Source organism: Amborella trichopoda, chromosome 8 (genome assembly GCF_054954075.1).
Source record: "Amborella trichopoda isolate Santa Cruz 75 chromosome 8, AtrichopodaSantaCruz75HAP2 v2.0, whole genome shotgun sequence".
Classification (NCBI taxonomy): Eukaryota; Viridiplantae; Streptophyta; class Magnoliopsida; order Amborellales; family Amborellaceae; genus Amborella; species Amborella trichopoda.
In genome coordinates this window covers 38,185,676-38,206,817 of record NC_142343.1, presented here as the reverse complement: position 1 = coordinate 38,206,817, position 21,142 = coordinate 38,185,676, and the positions used below count along the sequence as shown (strand labels likewise).

General features: G+C 39.1%; 1 protein-coding gene across 3 annotated transcripts; it reads right to left on the bottom strand.

Moving 5' to 3' along the window:
* Positions 1 to 5,335: 5,335 nt before the first annotated feature.
* On the bottom strand, positions 5,336 to 20,555 carry LOC18433415 (PHD finger-like domain-containing protein 5A). 3 transcript variants are annotated; one of them, XR_016060567.1, is made up of 4 exons: positions 20,468 to 20,555; positions 9,208 to 9,288; positions 8,853 to 9,080; positions 5,336 to 5,872 (listed from the first exon to the last, which is right to left on the bottom strand). XR_016060567.1 is itself a non-coding variant. In XM_088873581.1 (2 exons), the coding sequence occupies exon 2, from the start codon at positions 5,831 to 5,833 to the stop codon at positions 5,501 to 5,503; it is 333 nt and encodes a 110-aa protein (XP_088729707.1). In that variant the 5' UTR covers positions 5,834 to 5,872; positions 20,468 to 20,555; the 3' UTR covers positions 5,336 to 5,500. The 3 variants fall into 3 exon arrangements, 2 of the variants coding, with proteins under 2 accessions (XP_088729707.1, XP_088729708.1); XM_088873581.1 differs by lacking the exons at positions 8,853 to 9,080; positions 9,208 to 9,288; XM_088873582.1 differs by lacking the exons at positions 9,208 to 9,288; positions 20,468 to 20,555 and having other exon boundaries at positions 8,853 to 8,991.
* Between the last annotated feature and the right edge of the window lie 587 nt (positions 20,556 to 21,142).

Sequence of the window (21,142 nt, the reverse complement as noted above, 5' to 3'; positions counted from 1 at the left end):
TAAATATTTGTTGCTTTTTTTTTGTTTTTTGAATTATTGACTTTTTTTAGTAGTACATTATTTTGATTTATTATGTAACACTCATATTTTATGAGTCACTCAATGGTACCAGGCTTTGTACTCCATCTGAGGGCAACCCATTGTCAGTATCCACTTCAATAACTGGTATCATGCGCTCATGTCGAGACAACCAATGATGGATTTTGTCATAATTAGCATTTCTCCAATCTCGATGCCCACCTTGTGTACTAGACCTCTTACCAACATAGATAGGATTTTTTGGAATACTCTGTTTAGCTCCAAATTGTCAGCACACACAACCAGCCATATATGGCTCGGCAATATCTTCAAATATCAAGATGGTTATGCACATTGCGGTTCCAAATGCATGTTGTCTATCATCTGAAATGACATCATTTAGCTTGAAATAGGAATTCCATATTATCTATCATGTGATATGAAATCACATATACAACAATCAGCCAACAAATAACTACAAATACTTAAAACAAATCAATATCAAATCATAATAAATATTGTAATATCAAAGTTACCACTAACCTCATTAGGTTGGAAGTTATCAAATTCTTGTTTAATTGGAGGTATCAGGTTATGTGGATTGCCATAATAATTATTTGGTGGCTCCTATCTATTTACTCTAGGTATATTTGGAGAGGTAATATGTGATATGAGCTTCATAATATACTCATAAGACCAGCACTGGATTATATTAAGATATGATAAGCTATAATTATTTTTGGAAAGTAGTCTAAACTATTATGCTTATGTAAGATACGAAAATATAATTTACTTGCACAAGAGTAGCTAAACCACTAAAATGTCTTCGCTTAAAAGTATAAACCTTTTCGAGGGAACGATAAAGACATGTTAAGGCCATAGCACCCCAAGCATATCAGTCAACTTCCTCAATATCCTCAAAAAATTGTAAATACCTTGTTGGTACTATTGCATGCGATGGATCTGAGAAAATGGTGACGTTGAAGAGGAAGAGTAGGTAGACATGGGTATACCTAAGAACTCAGGTGGCAATTGACGGAATTTGACCTTCAACCATGAGTGCTTGATGACTGCCAAGTTATCTCCAGTGGGGCCTTCACCCAAATTATTTTCTATAAACTCTCAGAGGACATGAGTGCTTGATGACTGCCAAGTTACCTCCAAAGGGAACTTCACCCAAATTGTTTTCTATAAACTCGCGGAGGACCATGAGTGATTGATAATTGCCAAGTTACTTCCAGTAGGGACTTCACCCAAATTGTTTTCTATAAACTCTTGGGGGCCACTAATTGGACGTCATTTAACACAGTCGTCATCCATAGCCAATCCCAATATCTCGTAAGCATTAAATAATGTAGTTGTCATCTCACCAATTTGAAGGTTATAATGAAAAGAATTGGTCTCAGAGCGCCACCTCTTTACATTGGCTGCGACCAATGGATGATCTATTTGACTTGACTGGATAATAAATAGAGCACCCAACCTAGAAGCATTCACTAATTGAACTTACTCATTGGTTAGATGGCAAGTATTTAATTGATGTGTTTTTTCATCGATTATTATTTCTTGTTTTTCTTGGAATACAACAAATAGAAAACATATGGGTCACAATATAAATATATGTACTTCCCGTATGATGTTTAAACAGGCTACAATTTATTTAAAAAATAACAAACTAATGGAAAGAGCAAATGAATGTATGCATATATTTGTCCTTCTCAAATGTAATAGGATGAATGTTCTGGATGCAGCTGTAGCAAACTACTGAGGACCTCCTGGATATCCCTCATATAGATAAACATGATTTATATTCACTGAAACCCCATATGGTCACCATGTTGATTATAAGGTTACGTATACAAAACTTAACTGAATAACTGATAAACAATAATGACATGCTATTATTAAATAGAAAAGATGGTCAGTTTTAGACCATAACCTGGTGTTATGAAGCTCTTCAACTCAACCTATAGGTTCTAATATAAGTCTCATACCTAGCTTATCATCGTTTCCTCTCTTTACATTAACCATTACAATAACAAGCACTAATCTATGAAAAGAACATGATAATACAAAAGAACGAATATCGAGATACCAAGAACTCATCACGCATTTACATATAGAATCAATGAAACAATGCTAAGTCTCATATTAAACCTCCAAATAGGTGATCCCATATTTACATATAGAATAAGCTCCCAAATAAATCTAATCACAAATTATTCTATTCAAAATATTGAAGCATAAAGCATGTTATTTATTTCCTATGTACTTCTAAAACCACAGGCATTTGCAAAATGTTCAATAAGATCCATCATAAATCAGATACAAATTTTCATTTTTAAGTTACTCAATCTATCGACAAGAAAAATCAACTCTTTTTTAAGATATCCCTATATCTATCACAAATCTATACTTAAAATTATCTAAGAGTATCAAAGTTAACACACAATACAATATAATGAAAAATCTGTCCAGCATTCAAAACAAAGCAACACATCAACAGTATATACAAATGTGTTACCTCTCAAACATGATCAATCACAGTTCTGTAAATTTCCTCACATACACTAAAAATAATAATTAACTCAATACAACCTCGTGCATAAATTTTTAGTTATAAAAAATCCCAAAATTTATAGTTCTTAAAAACCCCAAATTTCTAAAATCTTATACGATCAAAATCGACCCATAAATTAACTGGAATTAACTCAAATTAATGAGAAAGAACTAGTGTTCTTGCATATAAACCCTAAATCAAAACCCTAAATCAAAATCTTATACAACTTACATTTCTAAAATCGACTCACAAATCATTGTATACATACCTTCACTATAGATCAGAAATCTGCGAAATGCCTTCAAAATCCAAGAAATGTTGTCAAATTCTTGTAATGATACATGAGCTTTTAATATAATCCAAAGTTAGAGTTAGGTTTTTTGTGAGGGAGTGTTTTTTTGATATGCACAGAAGAGCAGCTTTGAGACTCACAGAGCAGATTATGGGACACAAAGCAGAGAACATGAGCGTTTAAACCATCACGGCCATTTTCAGTTTTTGAAAAACCTAAATTCCAAACATTTCAGTTTTTGAAAAATCATAAAAGTGTCAAAACATCTTTTTTAAAAAAATTCATTATGAAGGAAAAAAACGGACATGCCAATAATAACAAAAAGTATTTGGTATTTTAGTAATAACGAAAATTAAAACAGATATTTACATAATTTTTCCTATTATTTTTGTCATGTGCGCCCTTGTCAAATCTATGCATGCATCAAATTTGGCTTTAAAATTATTTATAGAATTAAAATTAAAAATAAGAAACTCTAAGCCGTATGATCAAGATCCAACAATTAAAAGCCAGTTTGTGACATTATGACTCAAGTCATCTTAATCATCTACTCAGATCTGATGGCTAAGACTAGGTATATATATATATATATATATATATATATATATATATATATATATATATATATATATATATATATATATATATATAGAGAGAGAGAGAGAGAGAGAGAGAGAGAGAGAGAGAGAGAGAAATCGTCCTGTTAGCCCAAGGGCTAACAAAAATATATGAGCCCAACGGCCCAGATTGAATCTAGGCCGATCTGACGGTCATGACCTCATTTTGTGTTTGAATTTTAATTTTTTTTCTATAATTCCAAATCGTTTGAAATTTTAGGACCCTGGCCAGATTGAATCTTGGCCGATCTGACGGTCGAGAGTGTTTGAATTTTAATTTTTTTTCTATAAATCCAAATCACTTGAAATTTTGCGATAACATTCTTCTCATCAAGCCGCCCTTAGTAAAAATGTAAAAATAATAATAATCCATCAAATTAAAATAACCAAAATACCCCAAAAAATTTATAGGGTATTTTGGTCATTTTTTTCATGTAAAATATTTTTTTAATATTTTTCCAATATTCGCCTTTTATTTATCAACACACGTCTAAAATTTCAAGTGATTTGGATTTGTAGAAAAAAATTAAAATTCAAACACTATCGGACATTCTTAATCATTAGATCAACCTAAATTTAATCTGGACCATTGGACTCATTTTTTCTTGTAAACCCAAACCTTTTCCATATATATATATATATATATATGAATGAGTGGGATCACATAGAAAGCCATCCCCTATCCAAAACCCCGCTATATATATATTAGTTTGCCCATAGTCTCGTTTCTTTTATCAATATCAACCAATTTTGTTGTTAATTTTCTTGACATCATGAATATTAAGCAAATTTGCATCTAGATTGATTTGGGACATTTTTTTGTATCCTAAATCTGACTTGTAAGAGGGATTTCAAAAGGGGACCACATTTGAATAAGACCTCGTGTATTCTTTCCGTACATGTGCCCAACCCAAATAGTTCAGACAGTTTTGTCGATGGTGATATACACTTTCGATTTCTTTTTATGCGAAGTGTAGATCTTTGAATGAAAATAACTAGGCCAGTTAATCGGCCATGCTAGTCCAGAGCTGTGAACCGTGCCTTTTGCGTGGGTGGGCTGGATCACGAACTCTTAACAGCCTGGAACGGGCTAGGCCAGGCCCTGATTTCCTCAGCCGCACCCAGCCTTACAGGCCACATATATTGGCTCTGGCACAAGCTAAAATCAGGCTGGGCCAAGCCCAACAGCTCGCATGGCTCACTCTACCATATTGCACTTAAATGGAGGTTGCTTTCGTCAACTGACCCAGATAATCACTGCAAGCAAAAAGGTAGAATGTAAGCACAATGAAAGGCTTTGCCACAATGGCTTTGTCTATAGCCCTTTTGCATACACCCTTTTTTGGCAAATGAAACATTTGCGTCGTGACAGCTTTCCATGCCCACTTCTAAATGAAAACTTGATCATGCTAAACATATATGACAAATCCTTGCAAATCATTTTCATCAGTAACCATCAACTGCATCAGACAAACATGCAAACCTTTTGACATCTCGTGATAACCGACGTCAACCTAATAAATTAAGTCCAAATAGACATTAACCTTTGCTACTAAGACGCAGTAATAGATATGGGATTGTATACTATAAGACCATCCATCTTTTGGGTAAAAATGTCATAATTAATCCTAACCATTAAATGTCAAATTAAACAGTTTAACATATAAAACAGAGTTTGAAAAAAAAAATTTAATAACTTTGAACCTAATCAATCACACACTCACGGTCTTCCTATTTCACATCTAACCATCATAAATGACTCTGATCTCCTCTTACAAAAGATAAATAGTCATATTGTATATGTCGCCTTCTTAGTAGATAAGATGGGTCTCCAAGGCAAACCAACGATTAACAAAAACTGAGGAACTTTCAAATCATTTATAATATTGAACCATATAGAGCCATAGCAAGCTAGGACCAAAGACAGTAATAAAACAGGCACCAACCAATCCCAAGTTAAAGTATATTACAAAAGCTAGTCAATATTGGGTGATTGGAACAAAACCCAAATTGTTATCTTTTCTTAAACCCATATTTCTTTCTTTCATAGAAGAGATCAGTCTTAGCACTACCCAAGTTCACAATCTTGGGGCACCCATCTCGGTCCTTCTCCTGTTGGGTGCACTCCTTGCAATAGTATGCATCTGAGATGCCAACTCCTCCGCATATGACACATCGTCCTTGGAAAGAGCCATAGTTGCACTCGTCGCATACACGCACAAGCGTGCATGGACGAACATAGGAGTCGCAAATCACGCACTTGCCATCACACTTCTCACAGAGACGCCCGATTGCTATCCCTGGTTGCTTTCGGCACATTATAAGATCAGGGTGGTGCTTGGCCATGACTTCCTAATGAGATTGCGTGCTTTCCTCGCTGCCTCCCTGCATGGACAGTTCGTTTTTTCTTGAGTATAACTAACAGGTCATTTAAATGTAACTAAGGAAAAACTAGGCTAAGTTGAGAGCAATTAGTAAAATATTAAAGCACTCATCATCTAATATTAAACAATGACAGATAGGCGAGCAGAGTGCATGCGTTAAGCAGCATCGAGAAAATCACAGAGTGCTAGACAATATTGAAGCAATCACCATATAAATATGCAGCTATTCCAAATAAAAGGTGCACTTACCATTTGTCAAGGAAAAAAGGGGAATGCTCAAATAAACTTGGTTAAAAAATAGAAACATGGATTCCCTGATTGTTTTTTCACTTTTTCTCCCTGACAAATTTTTGATACGTTACTTCAGCCATTAAAACGTCCAGGACAGTCGCAGATTGGAAAACATTCTCTCAAATCAGAATGATGATCGTCATCAAGCTCAATAGGATCATTTCCTTCAAAGTTCAAACACTAAAGAAAAATGACAGTTTTTTTCTTCACCAAAATACCTGATCTGCAACTCAGACGAGGTGTAATTTCTACCCTCCTAAGCACCTCAGATAAGTTTTGAATCATATCCTTTCCAAAGATATAATTATTAAGTCGTGCTCTGGTTGAATGTTTAGAAACAAACTTTGATAAACTAAAAAGTGTTAAGCAGATAAAAATGGAAATACCTATAATTAATATAATAAGATAATAAAATACTAGTGTAGCAAGAGAAGCATATATTTCTTTTTCTGGGTAGTTCAGGGGTAGGACTGAACTCAGGACAAGTATACAGAAAAAAATGATCTAGTGTTAAGACTAACCCTCACCAGGCCCCTTGATTTTTATTTTTTTACTTTTTCAAATTTTTATTTTTGGTTAGTTGGCTAGGAATCGAATAAAGGGGGTAATATGATGGACTGTTTCTGGAATATAGAAATCTGGTGCAGCTGATTGGACGAACACAATCTGCAGATGATGGAAATTGATCTGAACATGCAATCTTTTATTTGTCTCATTAATGGTTCTTTTCTTTTTTTTTGATCTGAACACATGCAATCTTTTATTTTTCTCATTCATGGTTTTTTTGTGTGTGTGTGTGTGGGGGGGGGGGGGGGGGAGGGGTTGTATAATTCAGCTAAGAATCGAACTAACAGGAAAACATGATTGACTATTTCTGGGGTACTGAAATCTGGTGCAGCTTATGGGGTAACACAATCCCCAGACGAGAAAAAAAGATGGCAATTGATCTAAACAAGGAATCTTCTATTTTTCTCATTAATTAGACCCCTTGATGTTCAATACAACTTCTGACATTCTCAAATATCAAATTGTAGGCCAGGTACGAACATAAAGGAAACTCAAAATTGTGATGGCATACAAGATCTCAAAAAGTGCATCCACATGCACACTACTGAGCCACAAAATATTATCCTAGGATGACAGCTAGACTAACAGTAATTCCTCTGATTGGTCAAAATAAGAAAATCAGCAAACATTGCATGCGTATTTAAATTTTAATTCTAGAACCTTTACCTGCACATAATAAAAACAGTTAGATGTTAAAATCACAGGAAGCAGCCACTAATGAGAACCATGGGCATCAGTCGTAGAAAAAACCCTTGTGCTTCCTAGCATAGCAGTAAAGTAACTGAAGTATCAACCAGTTACCAAATACAGAAGTATCAATAAGAGCGATAATCACTGAAGCATCAAGCAATGGGTTGATTTGTAGACCCGTTTGAAGGGAGACTGTATTTCATACTTCCAAAAGTGTGCAAGTTCCTATAAAATCCATAATTGTGCATGTACAAATTATGCTCATAAGTGTGCATGCCATTATAAACTATTCTCATAAGTTTATACGCCCCCCCCCAAAAATTATGCTTAGAAGTGTGCATGCCCCTACCTGTAAACTACAAATGGAAGAACCATAAAGGCAGAACACAAACAGTGACTTCAATTCCCACAGGCCCATGCCATTACTTGATGAACCATCTCTGCCAACCTATTAGACATCCTAACATGTAACAAAAAAAAAGTAAGGCCGCAAAGTACTCGTTTTCTCAGACTTTCCGACAATCACAGGGCGTAATAACCCACAAGATTATCATATCACTAGATGACATGTAGGGGGCCACCCTCAATAATCCCACTCCCTTCAAGAGTACATCAAAATCTGCACCTTACCAACGCTAATTTTTTAATCAACCATTATATAATCCACAATACTGAGCCAACATGCAAAACACTCCGTTTTTTTTTCTTTTGATAAATTTCAGATTGTTCCATCTTCACTCAATATGATATCATCAAATCCACAACTCCTCAGTTCCCCTTCGCAGACACATCGAAGTTAATAGCTTCAAAACTTCAGTCGATGCCAGGCAAAATTTACATCAACTGACTTCCGAATCTTATGAGAATGATGGAACATTTCTTGAAAGCCAACAATAATTGCATCGGAAAAAGCAGATCCTTTCCAGGCATTGAGTTCATTCAATTTCTGTATTTCCAACTAATGCAAGATGTTTGGCTGTCATTGGCCCAACCCTGTAGTCCGTAACACCTTAGGTTGCCCTGTGAACAGACACCTATATATATATATATATATATATATATATATATATATATATAGCTCCATGTATAGTGGTATGCAGAAGTCTCAGGCAGCTACAGGTTGCCCAAACTTCGTTGAAGAGGTTAACCATTGATTATATATTATGTTTGTCCTGAAATAATAGTTCTTTAAAATTACAAGGGCACCAGAAACCATAAAGCTCACCAATACATCATCTAAGCAGGGATAGCTCCAAAAAAAATGCTCCAGTTTATCAAAGACAATACCAACATGGAATTTTAGGAAATTTTCTGACAAACACATTCCCCACTAGTAGACATCATAGATTTCAATGCTCAAACAAAGGTATTGATTATAAGGAAAACGTTAAAAAGGTTCTCAATATCCATCTGAAACAAGCATGATGTTCCACCTCACGAAGAAGCAAACAAATGGTAGATGACTGATGATAACATTTTGTGCTTTGCAATTGACTTTTAACACTGCAAAGCCTTTGAGCATGATAAGTAGATAAGAGTTTCTCGTTTCCAATTGGTCAAGGACGAGCACGGTTGCTAATACATTCAAGATGCTCAATTCCTCGGTTCCAGTCTCATGTCATCCTTGTCATCAAACTCGATTCCTCAGTTCCAATTTGTCACTGCATGCAATGGGTTATTGAATTAAACTTCTATGTCTTATAGAAAATGGTCACTTCAGTAGTAATAAAAATAATATTTATTTAGAATCATGACCTTCACTCTAGTGTTTGACAGTCAATCCCTTACCTAGCAAAAAGCTTGAAGATGTTAGTGGATTCCATTCAGTTTGCATGACCATCATTGCCAGTATGCAGAATAATTAGATACCTGCCAACCATCTAGGATAAGAAGCATCTAGAGAAAGAAATTGCAAGAGCACAATGAAAGACTTCAGTTTGATGAGGATTTTATTTCTAGTGTGAGTGTTTAACAAGGAAACTTCTGAATACGAGAACACACAGATGCGGGACAACACATGAGAGTGGATATAGCGCATCACCCAATAGGATACACATTATGCAATAATCGAGAAGCCTGAATAGAAGCTTCGCATTATAAGAAGTGAGGGGAAGGATATCTAAGTCCATACCTCCGAGAAAATGAGATAATCCTTTGTGAACCTCTTCCACCCCCACCCCCTCGAGCCCCCCTGTGCCCATCCCTCTACCACCCCTTTACACCTCGGCCACCCTTCTCAACCCACATCTGGAGTCCCCCTCTTCCATGCAACTTCCTCCTGGCCGTCTGCACAGTGTTTGCGACCCGATGCTTGCATCCAAACTATCTGCGGCTCTTATAGGTTCTTAGTCCCCTAGTCGGGATGACATTCGTGGGATCGAAAGATGGGCCAAGCGTCTTTGGGGCATCCCCAACGTAATCTACAAACGATTAGCGCGTGGAAAGACTCAGTTCTTTTGGCCTGTAGCAACCGCCACCTCCATCGCGGGGAAGTTTAACTCAACAAGATTCAAAGGTGCAGCCATCTCTCTCTCTCGCCCTGATCGCTAGAGATGGTTGCTTTCAAAGCTCAAAAGGTTTGGGTTAGATTTTTTGGTATCACACTCCACGCTTGGACAACGAACATGTTCAGAACTCTCGAAAACGCTTGTGGGAAGTTGGTGTCTATCTACTGGAAATCGATAGAAACTCTCCCTATGTGAGCTATCCAAGTATGTGTGGAGGTCTTGGACCCTGGTGCAAGTCCCCTCTCTTTGGTTAGAGGCGGATGGACATTTTTTGAGGGTGTCTTACACCTGGCAGCAAGCATCGCCGCCTTACCCTTCTTTTTTCAACTCGATGGCTCCACCTCCCGTAGCCCTTGCCAATCCCAGCCGTTGGATCCAGGTCTCTCGCTCTCGCGGGACGTCGGGTCTCCTCAACGGTCCATCTAGCCATCGCAAGGCGCACACCCTCCCTAGGGACCTGTCTGGCGTCACCTACCCCCTGCCCCAAGGTCGATGCATGTTCACCTACGTGCCGGCCATACTCCTCAATCCCAACCAATCTCCTCTTAGGTCGACAGATGGCAGCCTTGCCTCTGCCCAACCGCCTTCTTCTTCTGTCATTCCTCCTCTTTGCGCCACGTATCCCTCTACCGCTCTCGTTGATCCTCGCCCTCATCTCCACCAACCTTCTCCTACAACCCAGTGCCATGTCATCGTCCACGAACCGGTGGACCCTCTTCCGTATCCTTCGTCTGTTCGCGGCAGTGCCCTTGCGGCTCCCCACCACGCGACCGCCTCTCTGTCATCTGTTTCGAGATGTGGCAAGTCATCATTGGCTGACCTGTCTTCAAGATTGAATCACCTCTTCTATAGCTGGGCCTCTCGTCGGGCCACCCATGGTTCTCTACCGATAGGGTCCTCGCAAGCGACTCTACCTCGTGCCCATTTGTAGCCTGCACCTCTTTGCCCTTCATCGGCACCTCCCAAACCATCCTCTACGGGTTTTTCTCGCCCTCCGTCTACCCCTTGCTCTCCTCTCCCTCTGGAGGCCCACCTCTTACCTTTCTGCCTCTCGCCTGCCCCTCTGGCTTCTTTCCCTCCTTCCCTGTCTTCACCCCCTGCTCCGTTGAAGCCCTCTTCCCCGATGAGGACACCTTCCCCCTCTCTATCCTCTCCTCGTCCTTCTTCGTCCTTTCCCTCCCCTGCTGATTCTAGGTCTCTCGACGCCTTGGATCTGGCCCAAGGGGATTATCCTCTAGTGACACAAGCCATGGGTATGAAATTTGATGGCCCGGAGCATGTTTTCCAAGAATTCATCTTGGCCAACCCCCTTCCTAACAAGTGAACTGGCCATCCTGGTGGTGGATCCGAGACCCAGCAATGTCATGATTCCTCCGTCTCCATCGGAGTCTAAGCTTAGACGCTCGACTAGAAAAGTACCAACCCCGTCAAGACTTCTTCCATATTAATCCTATCATGGAATGTGCGCGGATTGGATAGCTCCGCCAAAACTTCAGCTATCTGGGACATTACAAATCAACTTCACCTAGTGCTCATTGCCCTCTGTGAAACTAAACTTGGCCCCGTCTCTTTCCCAAATCAGATTGGTTTGAGGCCGCAGACCCAATCAATGGTTAGCCCTCCTTGCCTCGGGGGCTTCGGGAGGCATCTGGGTCATTTGCAACCCTTCCCTCTTCTCTTTGAGCCACTCCCCCACTAGCCTTTTTTCCGTTTCATTGGTCCTCTCTAGACGGACTAACGACTTTCTCTAGAAATTTTTGGTGATTTATGGCCCTCACCCGAACTCCCTTCATGAGCTCTTGTGGGAGGAGCTCGAACAGGTGGCTGTCCTCTCCCCTCTAGTTTGGTGTTTGGGGGGATATTTTAACATCACTAGAGTCTCCTTCGAAAGAAATTCGAGGGCGTGTTTCACTCAAGCCATGATGAAGTTTTTGGACTTCATTGCTCGTAACCAGCTGATAAATATCCCATGGCAAGGCGCTCAATTCACGTGGTCAAACCACTCCGTTGATCCCACCCTCTCCAAGTTGGACCGTTTCCTCCTTAGCCCGAAGTGGGACGTCGTTTTCCCAGGCTCTTTCGCCTCGGCTCTTCCCAAACCCACTTCGGACTATTGCCCAATCTTGCTCGATACCAACCCAACCCTGCGAGGGCCCAGGCCTGTCAGACTCGAGTTATGGTGGCTCAAAGATGCTGAATTCTGTCGCCAGATCCCTATCTAGTGAATTCTTTCTCGCCTCAGGTTTCAGGTCACGCTGGCTTTCAATTGCAAAAAAAGATCTATCTTCTTAAAGAGTCCATTAAGGGTTGGAGGATCAATTCTCCCCACAACTTCAGAACTTTGAAAGCTTCTTCTTTGGCAGTGATTCCAAAATGGGATCAACAGGAAGAATCCAGACCTCTCTCGGTCTCTAAAAGAGAATTGCGGATTGCCTTAAAGTCCGATTACTTTTCGATACTCAAGAAAGAGGAAATTTATTGGCATCAAAGGTCACGCCTCAAATGGTTGAAATTCGGTGATCTCAACACGGCTTTCTTCCACAAGACTACCAATTGTAGGAGACAGGACAATATGATCACTCGTATCAAAGTGGGCAACTCTACCTTCGAACAACATGCTGAAATCCACTCGGCCATCATCGAGTATTTTCAAAACCTCTTTACGTCTCCTTCTGACCCCAAAACTCGCTTGGGCGACCTATCATTTTGTCTATTCCTCCCGAGAAAACAGCTTGGTTGGAATCCCCCTTTTCTGAAACCGAAATTTTGAGGGCTATTCACGACCTCGGCCAGGACAAAGCCCCTAGCCCAGACGGTTTCCCTATTTGCCTTCTTCTCTTCTTTCTGGTATGTGCTCCGCCTAGAGATCCTAGCTTTCTTTGAGGAATTCTTCGAGCGAGGTATAGTTCACAAGGCCTTGAACGCTACATTCATTACCCTAATCCCTAACATCGAGGGCCCTAAGGAACTCAAGGACTTTTGTCCTATCAATCTCCTTAATAGTTCTTTCAAAATTCTGGCCAAAGTGTTGGCTTCCCGCCTCAAAGAAGTTCTCAATTTAGTTATCTCCCCTTGCCAAGTGTCCAGGTTTGATTGTTAAGTGTCCGATTGGGCCGTCCTAGATGAAACCCAACACTAGATGGGTTTCGATCAAAGATGGAGGTACTAGATGGGTTTCGATCAAAGATGGAGGTCTTGGATTTGGGGCCGCATATCCAGCCCATACTTCTCGATTCTCATCAATGGCTCGCCTAAGGGTTTCTTCCCGGCCTCGAGAGGTTTATGCAAGGGTGATCCCCTCTCACCTTTTCTTTTCGCCATAGTGGTAGAAGTGTTTAGTCGCTCAATCTCTCGGCTTATTGAAGCTGGTCACATTCATGGATTCCAATGTGGGTCCAGGGGTCCTGAGACCTAACACCTCCAATACGCTGATGATACTCTCGTCTTCTGCAAGGCTTCCCGCCAAGAGACAAATATTCTTCTCAAACTGTTTGAGTGGACTACAGGGCTCAAAATTAATTTAGGGAAATCCAAAATGATTGGGGTTGCCCTCGAACCCTAGCATCACCCATGTGTTGGCGGATAGTTGGGGTTGTTCCGTCGAATCCCTACCTTCCACCTACCTCGGTGTCCCCCTTTACATTGGTAGACCGAAACTTGGTGCATGGGCTCATATCATCGACAAGTTTGATAGTAGGTTTGCTTGTTGGAAAGGTTGGTTTCTCTCTCCAGCCAGAACAACAACCCTCATCAAAGCTACCCTTTCTTCCATTCCGATCTTTCAGATGTCCCTCTTCAAGATTCCTTCATCAATCATCAAGCTCCTCAATTTCTTGATGAAACAATTTCTTTGAGAAGGAGATAGTGATAGGTGCAAGTTTCACCTTGTGGCTTGGGATAACGTGCGAGTAACACAACATTTAGGAGGCTTTGGTATATGAGATTTGCTGCTCACTAATACGGCTCTCTTAGGGAAGTGGTGTTGGCGGTTTGCAATGGAACCCAATCACCTGTGGAAGTCTGTGTTACAAGGGAAATACAATATTCAACCTTTTCTTGGCTACCCACCTCGCGAACCTACAGCAGATCTTCCAACATTTGGAGTACCCTTTTAAGTACTCTTAAGTCTTTCAAATGTAATTCCAGGATAGTTGCTTGGGAGGCTGTCAAACTCTTTTCAGGTTCAACTTGTGGGTTGGATCTTCTGTCTTGCGGGATCTCTTCCCTTCCCTTTTCCTACTCATGGTTAACCAGCATGAGCTAGTATCCGAGGCTTCAAGAGATCACTTCGCCAAACAGAGCTGGAAGAGTTTCTTAACCCTCCCTCTTTTGTTGGAACAGCACTTTTTCCATTGAGGGGTTCCAATAGAATGACTTGGTGCCCCTCCCCCTCAAACACCTTTGCGGTTTCTTCTTTCTATCGTAAATTGTCTCAACCCCATACCTTTCCCCTTAACGCCTCGTCCCTTGCTGCTCGAGCCTGGTTCTCTGTGGTTCCACCCAAAATTCAGTTCTTCACCTGGCTGATCCTTCACCAAAGAGCCTTGACTGTAGACCTTCTTCAGACAAGAGGCATCCCCATCCCCAACTGGTGCACGATGTGTCTTGAGGCGGAGGAGACCAACTCGCACCTCTTTCTTCACTACCCTTATGCCCATTCCTTGTGGGGTTTTCTCCTATTGTTTCAATGGCAATGGGCTATCCCCTCCTCAATCCCTTTGCCTCTTTTCCTCTATCTAGTTTCTCCCTTAGGCGGCCTCAAGCCACTTGCTTTGGAAAGCTTCCATTTTCGCCCTTCTTTGGTTCGTCTAGCTTGAGCGGAACAATCGAATTTTTCAAGGAATTTTCAGGTCCCCTAAAGTGCTATTCGACCAGATTAAATCCTTGATCTCCTTCTGGGTTTCTAACCACAACGTTTTCAAAGGGGTCAATAGGTCAGCCTTCCTTCTCTCCTGGCGGCCCCTCCTCCATCTTGATCACACTAGGGCTTCTAGATCTTCTCTTTGGTCGTCGCCGCCTCCTCCGGGATCCATTAAGCTGAACTTTGATGGGTGTTCCCCAGGCAACCCTAGACAGTCAGGTATTGGAGCATCCTTTTCCAAATCTATAGGTCATTCAGATGCTCAAACTGTCGAAGCCCTTGCCCTTCTTGAAGGCTTGCGTGTGTATGCTACGGGTTGGACGTCTTCGCTTATTGTCGAAGCGGATTCCCTCAACGTCATTCGTTGGGCCTCGGCCGCAGCCCCCTACCCCTGGTCCCTGGCACTCACTTTCGAAGAAATCACCCATCTTTACTCCACCATTTTGATTTCTTGGAGCCATGTCTGGCGAGAGAGCAACGCCTTGGCGGACTCCCTCGCCAAAGAAGGAGTGGGGATCACACCATCTGCGGAAGGCGTGTAGCTAAATTGGGAGGGTTATTGGCGTTGCTCGTTAGGTGTGTATTTACTTCTTTTTGTCTTTGGACCTCTTTAGAGGCCTTCCTTTTGTTGCTCTTTGGTCTTGGTCCCTTTTGGTAGGACCACACTCTTGTACCTTACCAGTTCATTCAATAAAGTCATTAACAGTATCAAAAAAAGAAGGGAGGGGAAGGAGAGAAGAATGTTTCTTATAGCCCTGAAGACCCCAAAGACCAGCAAATTCGACTCCTTCAATAAGGGATACCCAAAGTCAATTACAAGCTTTTGAGAAAAAAACGCATAAAGAAAATGTGCAGAGCCATTGCAAACTAGTTCTACAATACTCTAGCACCCTAGGAAGTGGTTAGTGAAACAAATAAGAAGAAAAAAGAGGTATATGCTCGAGTGGATAAGCGTTTGCAATGGATTGTCCAAGACCAACCATTATATTCTTGGATGTCCTTATATTCGATTATAGGGAAATCTACAAAAAAATTCCATTTTCATGTTTGGGATTCAATCGCTTATATTTCATATTTTGCACTCCAAGTCCTGCATTGTGAGACTGTATGGTGTATTCTAATTTTATTTTACTTTCTACGCATTGGATTACCCTCAAAATAGTTGGGGTAAAGCTCAAGTAATTGGGATTAAGCTCAAAACCGACCCAAAATAGTTGGAATAAGGCCTAGATGATGATGAGGATTGGATTAAGCTCAAATTTGTGGCATCCATACTTCCCAACCTTCATGCACCTTTAAAAAAGAAAATAAAAAATAATTTAATAATAAAGCTGACCAAAGTACCAGTTTCAAGGGTATTTCGATAATTTTAGTCTTTCAAATCAATTTTTTTTGTAATTTTTATCACTGCTTGATGGTGAGAAGTATGCATGACCCAAGTTTGCGCTTAATCTGATGTATAAAAAATAAAAATAAACCTAAATACACTATACACACTCAAAACGTGGGACTCTAAGAGTGAAATATGAAATATAGGTGGCTGTTATTAAATTTCAGAAATAAAATGGGTTTTTTCTGTAAATCTCCTTATATACGAAGCACAGCAAGGAAGAAATTCCAAAGGAAACATCCTTGTTCTGTATCTCTCAAAGTAAGAACGAGAAGCCATTACCAGCAAACAACGTTAGTCTTCCAGACATGCCATAATATTATAGACCGATTTCACAGAAATGATCCCAGCAAGATCGAAAGTCCAGATGATGCTAGACTCCTCATTGAGGAGACCTATATAGACCCTACAAGAAGCAGCACCATAGCCTCATATACCTCTTCATCCCTTAGATACTTGCATAAGGCAGGAATCCATACCAAAAAAGCAATCATTCACTTTACCTATATGCCCCTAGGAATTGCAGAAATCCCTAAGAAACAGCCCCCCAATATCCTTTCGTAACACCACTCATCAATCCAAAACTCTGTATTTTTTTGTCACCTACAACAAATATGACGCATCTCTTAACCTCATGAAGCCAAGTGTTAATGGCAGTCCAAATCTCAAACACTGAAACCAAATGCCTCCAACAATCTCCATAAATTTCAAGGTTGTCTAGAATGTATTTACCTACCTTTATCTCCCTTTCCAAGGCTCCCCTTCTCAAGAAGGATTTCCACATCCATTTATCTAGGACAATAGATCTAGGAACTTATAATCTGATTATCTCACACTCCCATTGGCTCTGGCCTTGCAAAGAAGTAGAAAGATATTTACTCCTCCTCCAACAATCTCCATAAATTTCAAGGTTGTCTAGAATGTATTTACCTACCTTTATCTCCCTTTCCAAGGCTCCCCTTCTCAAGAAGGATTTCCACATCCATTTATCTAGGACAATAGATCTAGGAACTTATAATCTGATTATCTCACACTCCCATTGGCTCTGGCCTTGCAAAGAAGTAGAAAGATATTTACTCCTCCCCAACATATCACAATGAGAATCCCTTTTACATCACCTGAGTCATCTGAAGGACATCATTTTTCCTCTGATGGTGCCATACATCTTTCAGTTCTATCCAAGACTGAAACCAATACACAAAAGTAACCACAAATAACCCACTCTCCTTCCATGGCTCTTGCAATATCCAAAACTAGTGCCTAAACAACCTATTAGCCTTGAACCTATTATCTTTGATTATCAAAACAATATGAAGAAAAACAACATCTCCAACTCATTCCAATTGACATTTTCACCCTAAGCATCATCAAAACATCTACGCACAAATTTCAGGTCAAGCATCATATAAAGGGGATCCGAAATAGGATAGATTCCCTTAGCAAGAGAAAAATATTAATGGTACTTGCTCCAGCCACTTCACCTTAGATACCATAGAATAATTCAGATTACGCCCTCTGATACCTCTACAGTGACCTCTAGGGGCTCCATGGGTCATAATGAAGAAGCTTGTTCGTAAGGGTTTTACCGAACAAATGTGCTCATATCATGAATGTACCCGGAAGAAAAAAAAACTGCAAGAGGCCTTATAGTCCTCACCTTTGAATGTTAATATCCTCCCAATCAAGCAAATATTGGTTTTAATCGTAAATAGTCATTAACTGAAAACCTCCTAAAGATACTCCTACACTCAAAATCTGAGGGGCCTTCTCATTTCTGTGGGAAATTTGCTGTGGGAAATTTGCTGGTTATGGAAACCAAGATATCAACAAATCACCCTTTTGCTCTCTTAGTTGAGAAATTTATTCCAAAACACATAATTTTCTCATTATGTGAAAAAGTCAAAAAATGAAGTTACACAGGTATGGCGGAGGGAGAAAAACTCACGCGGCAAATGGGACTGTCATTGACCAGAAGAAGAATTACTCAGAGGTAAAGAAAGAAAACCTAAACCACAGAATAATCTCAAACAAACTGATTGGTACTTCATTAGAACTCGTTGATATACAGAAAACTTCCGAGCAGACCAACTTTATGTCAAAAGTTCTACAGAAACTACCCACACCCATTTTTTGAAAATTGGCAGTCAAACATCAAAGTCACAACCTATACTCATATCTGGGGTAATAACAGTTGCACATGATTTTCTTTCATTGTTTTCAACAACAAAATTATATGCAATAATGCAACAAAGAATCACTTTGCTATAAAATAGACAGACAACGATCCTTTGCTATTTTATTGTATTCCACAAACTATAAAATGCTTTTTTAAAAAATTTCCATAGAAACAAGCTATAAATGCATCACCAATGTTAAGAGTCTTTCCTTTCACTCCTATAAAAATGGTTGGAACATTTCCTGCCCCTAAAATAAGACACCCAATAACATATAGCATCAAGTCGCCATGAGTTACGAGTAATCAACATCCATTTTCTTGCAAGTTCATTTTGAAACTTCCCTTCCAAAAGTTGGAATTAATTCATAGATCAAAAAAATGTTTGAAATGTGAATGTTAATGAGGAAACTACTTCCAAGTAATCAATCAAGATTCGGCCCATGATGTTGAAACCATAGTTAAATCAGGGATTAATAATATATCGACGAACCAAAATACTAGTACTAAGTCAGATTTTCTCCAAAAAGTCCGAGGCAAAAAATTAATTTGGCAAAAAGTCGAGCACAGGTCTAGTTGGATCGGCCGAACGCGGCCGGTTCATGGCCAGACCGGTTCAATAAATCAAAAAATTAATAAAATCCGAAGATGATGATGAAGAATAAAATATGAAGTAATAAGGAAAAAGGGAAAATAGAGAAAATTATGAAAAAGAAAAAAATCTGAAAAACAAGAAAACTTCAAAAGATTAATAGAAACAAAAATAATACATCAATCAATAAGTAAATACTCATTGACAAACAAATATTAGATGCAAGTAATTTCATTATGAATTTTCACAGAAAAATAAGAAAAAAAATAGAAAAAAGAGAAAATTGTGTTTTGTCGATTTTACTTTACATAAAAAAAAAAGAAATTACATTGAATTAACAAATATAACAAAATAATGAATCTGTCTCAAGATCTCAGCATTTTTTTCATATGAAAAAAACAAATCCACGTGAAAAAAATTCAACTTGTAATAGCAAATGAGTAAATTATGAGTCTATACTTCATAATATCTTTATGTAGGTTCAAAATCTTAAATACTTTCATGGTGAGGTCTTTACTATTTTGAAAAAAACAGCAAAACAAATTGCATAAACAGTAAGCTTGAAAAGCAGATATACCTAAGATTTGAGGACCGACCACAATTTAAATCAAAACATCCCTAATAATATCAGCTTCAAAGTTCATTCAATCATTCAAAAAGAAAAGTCTTGCTTGGAGAAAATCGCAAAGAGTTTTAGAGAGAGAGAAAAGTAAAAACCCACATAAAAAAGCATTTTTACACATGAAAAAGTACCGCCACATAATGGATATTGGGTTGAGATTGAATGATAACTAATCAATAGATTCCAGGCTCATTACAAGATTTCTTGCAAAAACCCACAAAAAAAACAGATTTTTTCTATTTTGCAACAATAAATTAAACGATCAAAATATGGTTGACTATACTTACGGGTTTCAAACAAGAGTGGGTTGATGCCGTTGCGGGAAACAAGCCCTAGAGACTGAGTTTTGCCACAGCCCGCAAAAACAACCCCAAATGATCTATCACTCTCCCATATTTCGTTTTCTAAAAGTCCCTATTCTTGGAAAGGGGCTAGGGTCGTGGTGGTAGCACCCCCACACCCTAGTCACCACGTTGTGGTTTCGACAGTAAATAAGATAATGCATGAACCTTTCCAAAATGGGTTCCTGAGTAGTGCACCCAATAATGTTCCCGGACCAAGCCGAGTGGCTTTTGGAGATGAATGAGAAGATGGTACGAAAACCTCCTTTTTTTTTTTCTGTTTCCTTTTTCTCTCGGTTCGTCGCTTGGCCCTCACCCACTCCATTTATGAGTGACGTTTAAATGTTTCAACTTCCGCAAACCATAGTTTTCATATATATGAACAAACAAAGAAAACCTAAAATTTCCTCCAAATACAAAAGAAAGGAATTCATACCAGTAATCAAAGAACGAGGATAAACCCTAACTTTCAATGATAAGCCCTAAAATTTCAGTAAACTACAAACAAATGAAACACTGGTATATGAATCACATTAAATTGAAGGGGAGTAAATAAACCAACCTGGAAGAAGAGCACCAATTTGTTGTGAGAAGGCGATGGAAGCCGGGATCTGACTGCAAAGCTTAAAATGGGAAGGTCGGAATGTGATGAAAGGGAAGGAAGGGGCGGTCCTCTTTATATACTCGGAATAAGAGTCAAGGAGCTTTCTTTCAGGGCACGTTTGGTTCCCTGGAAATGGGACTCCTGAAGACAAGTGTATCCTGACATTGGCATTTCCTAGAATTAGCATTTCCAACGAAAAAATCAGAATTTTCCTATGGATCTCGCTTCTATGCGGCCAAGCCAGCATACGTAGAAATGCAGGCCTCTTAATAAATCTATTTTTTAAATAGATTTTAAGATTTAATTTTTTAGATGGATTTTAAGACTTAATTTTTAAAAACATAGAATCTCTAACATAGAGATCATGAATATAAAATAAATAAATAAATTTTAAAAATATAAAAAGTAATTTTAGTAAGAAAATATTTAGGCCATTGTTAGTTTCCATTATTTTTAGATAGAACACCTGCTTGCATCCATATTTAAAATGGATGTTTTACACTTTTTGGGCCATATATGTAGAAATGCAGTCCAACCCGCATGAAACAATTTTTCTTTTCCTATAACCCAAATTGTAAATTTATTAGAACTTTCAAATACTTTAATTAACAGGTTTAGCACAACCATGAAATT

Excerpts from the sequence above, each read along its gene's own strand:
- LOC18433415 (XM_088873581.1), bottom strand. The coding sequence starts at position 5,833 with ATGGCCAAGCACCACCCTGATCTTATAATGTGCCGAAAGCAACCAGGG.